Raw genomic sequence first — 7,125 nt, 5'->3', positions numbered from 1 at the left:
GAATACTATAATAGGAACATTTTAAGTACTACTACTGTAACAAATTATACTCAGATTTTTGTAGTATTTTGAAAATGGGTAACAGAAGAGGAAGTGGGAGATAAAAGGAGCAATAACGGCTTTCTTTTCTTTGCACTTTTTTTTTTGAGACAGAGTTTCGCTCTTATTGCCCAGGCTGGAGTGCAATGGCACGATCTCAGCTCACTGCAACCTCTGTCTCCTGACTTCAAACAATTCTCTTGCCTCAGACTCCCGAGTAGCTGGGATTACAGGCGCCCACCACCACGCCCGGCTAATTTTTGTATTTTTAGTAAAGACAGGTTTTCATCATATTGGTCAGGCTTGTCTCAAACTCCTGACCTCAGGTGATCCGCCTGCCTCGGTCTCCCAAAGTGCTGGGATTACAGGCATGAGCCACCACGCCTGGCCAACAGCTTTCTTTTCTTTGTTAAGCTACTAAGACTTCCTGTCTTGGTTTTTTGAAATAACTTTTTTTTGAGTTTTTGTGTTTTTTGGGGTGGGGGGGACAGTCTTCTGTTGCTGAGGCTGGAGTGCAGTGGCGCCATCTTGGCTCACTGCAACCTCCACCTCCCAGGTATAAGCAATTCTCCTGCCTCAGCCTGCAGACTAGCCTGGGATTATAGGTGTGTGCCACCACACCTGGCTAATTTTTTTTATATTTTTAGTAGACACAGGGTTTTGCTATGTTGAAGGCTAGTCTCGAACTCCTGACCTCATGTGATCCATCCACCTCGGCCTCCCAAAGTGCTGGGATTACAGGGGTGAGCCACTGCGCCCGGCCACCAACTAGTATCTTAATTAGGTGCAAGGATCTTACCATTTGCTCTTGAAGGAGCAGAGACTTCCTTTTGTTAGGGTCCTGAGAAATACTGAATCGGAATACCAAAAGGTATATGAAAGCCAACATAGTGATGTTATAGAGTGAATTAGAACACACAGAATAAAATACTGGCATTTCTCACTATAGACACCTCCAGTACCTCAACTAATTCCCCTTTGATAATGTACAAAAATGAACTTTTTGGACTTACAAAGTTTAAAGACCAGGCCCTGACTTTGGCAATGTCATCAAAGTGGTGCCACTCTGTGAGGCCTGAGTGGCCAGCTGACATCACTACATGACATTTTGATCAGTTATCTCAGCTTATATTTTTGTTTTTGAAATGGAGTCTCGCTCTGTCGCCCAGGCTGGAGTGCAGTGGTGTGATCTTGGTTCACTGCAACCTCCGCCTCCCCAGTTCAAGCAATTCTCCTGCCTCAGCCTCCAGAGTAGCTAGGACTACAGGCACCCGGCACCACACCCGGCTAATTTATATTTTTTTAGTAGAGATGGGGTTTCACCATATTGGCCAGGTTGGATCTCTACTTATAACAAACAGAAAGGCCAATGCTGTAGAAATAGGACAAGTGATGAAAGATATAATAGAAGCGAAATCTAAAAATGAATACACAAATAGAACTTACATTTTCTTGTTTTGTTTTAGGGGTAGTAACCTAAGTATCAGCCACCAAAGTAAAGAGGAATGCATAAATCCAGGAGGGCAGTGATCTATTTCCTTGAACACAGAATCTAGGACCTAGAAGTTTCTCAGCCCTACAGTAGGCACCCAATAAATATTTACTTGAGTGAATGAACAAATGAATATTTAAGGACAGTGGGAGTTAATTTCTTTTTTTTTTTTTTTTTTTTTTGAGACGGAGTCTCGCTCTGTCGCCCGGGCTGGAGTGCGGTGGCCGGATCTCAGCTCACTGCAAGCTCCGCCTCCCGGGTTTACGCCATTCTCCTGCCTCAGCCTCCCGAGTAGCTGGGACTACAGGCGCCCACCACCTCACCCGGCTAGTTTTTTGTATTTTTTAGTAGAGACGGGGTTTCACCATGTTAGCCAGGATGGTCTCGATCTTCTGACCTCGTGATCCGCCCGTCTCGGCCTCCCAAAGCGCTGGGATTACAGGCTTGAGCCACCGCGCCCGGCCGGGAGTTAATTTCTTTGGTATTTACATCTTAGTACCAAGGATTCCAGCGAGCTATAGAGAACTATTCTTAATGATTTCAACATCAGCTAGGCCAAGTTGGCTGTAAACATTATCTGATTTCCTGAAGACAATGAACAGCTTTCTAGCCTTTAACTTATTCAAACATTAAGAGTTACAGACAATCCTTGCATTCCTACGCAGAACTTCCTTTTCTCTGAAAAGAGGGTAGAGCCTAAACTTAACCACAAGAGGAGAAACTGCTACATGTTGGCAGTTTTGACAGAATAACTTAAAACATTTTATTCTTCTTCCTTCTAAATGTTCAAACAACATGATTTCTTAACACGAGACAAATTTCATGCTAGATTTTAAAGGATAAGAAACTAAAGCAAAGATAAAAGGTAGGCTAGATGCAGCAGCTTACACCTGTAATACCAGTACTTTGGGAGGCTGAAGTAAGAGGATTGCTTGGGCTCAGGAGTTAGAAATTGTCCTGGCAGCTGGGAATGGTGGCTTACCCAGGTGCGGTGGTAATCCCAGCATTTTGGGAGGCTGAGGTGGGCAGGATCACCCGAGGTCAGGAGTTCGAGGCCAGCCTGGCCAACATGGTGAAACCCTGTCTCTAGTAAAAATACAAAAAGTAGATGGGCATGGTGGCAGGTGCCTGTAACCCTGGCTATTCAGGAGGCTGAGGCAGGAGAATCTCTTGAACCCAGGAGGCGGAGGTTGCAGTGAGCCTAAGGTTGCAGTGAGAAAAGATTGTGCCACCTCACTCCAGCCTGGGCAAAAGAGCGAGACTCTGTCTCAAAAAAAAAAAAAAAAAAGAAAAGAAAAGAAAAGAAAAGAAAAAGAAACCAGTCTGGGAAACACAGGAAGATATCATCTCTACTAAAAAAATTAAATAAAATTAGGCAGGCATGGTGGTGTGTACTTATAGCCCCTGCTGCTTGGGGATCTGAGATAGGAGGATGGCTTGAGCCCAGGAAGTCAAGGCTGCAGTGAGTTTTGATCATGCCACTGCACTCCAGCTTGGGTGACAGAGCAAGACTCTGGCTCAAAAAAAAAAAAAAAAAAAAGAGGCTGGGTGTGGTGGTTCAAGCCTGTAATCCCAACACTTGGGGAGGCCAAAGTGGGTGTTCAGGAGCCTGGGCAACATGCTGAAACCCCATCTCTACTAAAAATACAAAAAATTAGCCGGGTGTGATGGCACTTGCCTGTAGTCCCAGCTACTTGGGACACTGAGATGGGAGGATCACTTGAGCCTGGGAGGCAGAGCTTGCAGTGAGCCGAGATTGTGCCACTGCACTCCAGCCTGGGTGACAGCGAGGTCCTGTCTCAAAAAAAAAAAGATAAAAAGTATGCCAAGAGTTTCTGAAAAGGTTAAACAAAAGGTTACCTTTGATCCACCAATTCCTAGCTATATTCTAAAAGAACTGAAAACATGTCCACACAAATTCTTTACAGAAGCATTATTCATAATAGTCAAAAGTGGAATTAATCCAATAATCCAAATGTCCATTAACTGATGAATGGATAAATAAAATGTGGTATATCCACATAACAATTATTCAGCCATAAAAAGGTTTGAAGTACTGTTACGTGCTACCACATCAATCAACCTTGAAACATTATTCTAAGTCAAAGAAGTCAGTCACAAGGGGCTATATACCGTATGAATTCATTTATATGAAATGACCAGAATAGGCAAATCCATGGAGACAGAAAGTAGTTTTGTGGTTGCCAGGGGATATGGGAGTGACAGCTAAGGAGTTCTTTTGGGGGTGATGAATATATACTTGAATTAGATAGTGGTGATGGTTGGACAACTCTACGAATATACTAAAAACCTTTGAATTGTAAACGTTAAGGCATGACTTTTATGGCATGTGAATCATATCTCAATAAAAAAGTCACATGCCAGGCAGCACAGTGGCTCACACCTGTAATTCCATCTCTGGAAGGCAGAGGTGGGAGGATCTTTTGAGCCCTGGAGTTGGAGACCAGCCTGGGAAATGCAACAAAACCCTGTCCGCACCCCCACCAAAAAAAAAGAAAAAAAAAAGAAAAGAAAACAAAATCATATGCCAAAAGATATAAAATCAGCAAGTAAAAAATAAAGACAACAGGTGGTATCCCTTCCTCTCTGCTCTTCTCATGCTTCTCCCATGCAAAATCCTTGACTAAAGTGCCATGTATTTTACATAGTTACTCTGAAAATGACTGGAACCCTAAAAATATCCTAACCACCAAACAAAAGCAGCTGGTTATTTTGATAATATTTTTGTACCATAGACCTTCCTTAAAATGCAAGTTCACAGAGGACTTATGCCACAAACCCAAACATGCACAATCCCCTAGAGTTAGCTTTGAGAGATGCTGTTGTAACTGCCACTGGCACAAAACACATTCCCAAAAGAGACTCACACTCACAAAAGAGAACTACATTATTACTCAGTCTAGTCAGAAGGCAATGTCATCAGGAACCTAACTGTAATGGATGTCCATTTAATGTTTTCTGTCTCAAGCCCAAGACAATGGGCCTCAAAAACAAAACAAAACAAAGCTCATAATAAACTAAACTACAGAGAAGCATGTCCTGTATTTAAATTGTTGGATATAAAATTGAAAAAAGTATAGGTTTGAAAATTGAATACTAAACCATCTAAGGTGTAATCACATGATTTTTTTTAATGCATCCAATATCACAAGAAATTAATTATTCCCAGGTGCTAAACTCACTCATTTAGTGTCAACTCTACTGATTCTGAATTGTTAATACACAAACAATAATCATGCTCATATATAATACACCTTAACTGACTGAAATGTTAGATGGTATTTTAATATCTTTCTTTTTATACAATGTCTTAGATCTAGAGTCCCTATTTCAAAATAGCAGAAGGAATAATGCAGACATTTTCACAGAGAAATAAAGATGAGTGCATTGGAAGGCCTTGAAAAGTATTCACCAAATCAGCATAATCATATCTAGATTCTGCTTCCGGTTTCACTACTAAAATACAAAAGATGTCTGGCCTACACTGTATTTTTAAATACATAAAACCCGGCCGGGCGCAGTGGCTCACGCCTGTAATCCCAGCACTTTGGGAGGCTGAGGCAGGTGGATCACGAGGTCAGGAGTTCAAGATCATCCTGGTCAACTTGCTGAAACCTTGTCTCTACTAAAAATACAAAAATTAGCCGGGTGTGGTGGCGCGCAGACCTGTAATCTCAGCTACTCGGGAGGCTGAGGCAGGAGAATCGCTTGAACCCGGGAGGCGGAGGTTGCAGTGAGCCAAGATAGTGCCACTGCACTCCACCCTGAGCGACAGAGAGAGACTCCGTCTCAAAAAAAAAGATATATATACATATTTATATATGTTTGCATATGTTTTTTATATATATATAACCTAAAACATGTTGAGTCCTTAATGATGAGAATATCCAAAGACACTGTTTGCACAGCACTTTTCTACCATTTTCAGGTTCTATACAGCATGGAAGTGCTAAGACGACCATCTAGATTAATATGAAGTATGACCCAGAGAAATTCAGATGGAATCCCATTCACTCAAAAAGCACTTATTAAGCAGCTGCATTAATAGTAGCCTGAAGATTATCTGTCCTATCTCCAATTGGCAGCGGGTTATATCTTTTTCTATACACGTTCGAGGGTATAGAGAAACCATATGACTTTCCTGTATCTTTGATAACTCTTTCCCTGTGAAACAGATAACTGCACCACTTGAAAGTATCTTTAGCTTTTCATTTCAGCACTCCTCTCTTAAAATCTATTCTTCCATTTCCCTATATCTTTGTATTCCCTCTCTCAAGGAAAATGAAATAATTTTCCTCTGCTACTCCAACACAGCTTCACCTTCACCTTAAATTTTAAACCTTCTAGAACGGGATTACTCTAAATGATTTTTTAAAAAGCATTCAAAATCATATATTATTCAGGCATTAACTGCATTTATTTAGTGCCAACGCTACTGCTTCTCAATCCCTACCCCCTCCCTCACTCTCGCCCCTTAGTCCTCCCCTTCCAATATCCATTTTGTCTCCACTTTCAGTCTCCCAGGTCACTGTCCCACCTTTTCCTCAGGCTCTCTAAAATCAATGTCTACCTACCGCAGGTTTTCCCGAATAGTCTCCTCCTCCCCCGACTCATCACTACCCGCGTGACCCCCTCGGAATCTGCTCTGGTCCCTTACTCTCCCAAACTTCGGACCCCACCGCTACTCCCATCGCTGCCCCACAGTTTAGTGAACGCTCCTCACACCCTCCCTCCGCCCCCAAAACTTCCCCTTACGACCTCCTCAACTCCCACCTTCCCCGTTCTGACTCCACCAGGTCTCCTTTCAAATGAATGCCTCTTCCCTACTTCAGAGTTTTCGGACACTCCCACCCCTCAGAGCCCTCCCTGCCCTCGCCCGGCACCCGCGCCGCCCCCGGGCCCACAGCGCCCCTGTGGGTGTGGCCCTCTGACCTGCCTCCGCGCCTCCCGCAGCCCCTCAAGCCGGTGACCCAGCTCCCGCCGGTAGCTCTGAGCTGCCTCCACGTTCTCGCGGGCCTCCTGCAGCAGCAGCTCAGGCTCCAGCTCCATCGCCCCCCTCATCTGGCCGCGCGGCCGGCGAGACCTAGCGCGGCTTCCCGACCTGCGCCGCCTCGGAGCTGCCTGGCCCGGCCTCGCGCAGGCGGAAGCACCGCCCCGCCCCGCCCCACGACGACCTTGATTGACGGGCGCGCTGCGGCGCCTCGCACGGGTGGCGTCTGGGTCCCAGCGCCGCTCGCCCAGCGGTTCACCCCGTCTCTTCCGTGCTGCTACACAGCGCGGCTGGCTAGGCCTCCTTGGTAAACGTACTGAGGCAGGGCAAGATTGATAACCAGCACCTCGCCAAGTGCTTCTCACAGCTCATCACATTGTTGCCTGACCTTCAGCCCTACCTGTATCTCCATTGCTCAGACAGGAAATTGGGAGATAAAGGTGGGAATCGGCCTGGCGCGGTGGTACACGCCTGCAGTCCCGGCACTTTGGGAGGCCGAGGCGGGCGGATCCCTTGAGCCCTGGAGTTCGAGACTAGCCTGGGCAACACGGCGAAACCCTGTCTCACCAAAATACTACTACTA

At 45.0% G+C, this 7,125-nt stretch overlaps 1 protein-coding gene across 1 annotated transcript in view; it reads right to left on the bottom strand.

Annotated features, from left to right (window-relative positions):
* CRLF3 (cytokine receptor like factor 3) overlaps positions 1 to 6,731 on the bottom strand; it is a 57,040-nt gene extending 50,309 nt beyond the window's left edge. The window contains exon 1 of the mRNA XM_017890863.1: positions 6,485 to 6,731. Coding sequence (XP_017746352.1) covers positions 6,485 to 6,613 — 129 coding nt within the window. The 5' untranslated portion in view covers positions 6,614 to 6,731. The remainder of the gene's footprint in view (positions 1 to 6,484) is intronic.
* Positions 6,732 to 7,125: the final 394 nt, after the last annotated feature.

Source organism: Rhinopithecus bieti, unplaced genomic scaffold (assembly GCF_001698545.2).
Source record: "Rhinopithecus bieti isolate Rb0 unplaced genomic scaffold, ASM169854v2 scaffold_19652, whole genome shotgun sequence".
NCBI classification, from domain to species: domain Eukaryota; kingdom Metazoa; phylum Chordata; class Mammalia; order Primates; family Cercopithecidae; genus Rhinopithecus; species Rhinopithecus bieti.
This window is presented reverse-complemented; position numbering and strand designations above follow the sequence as displayed.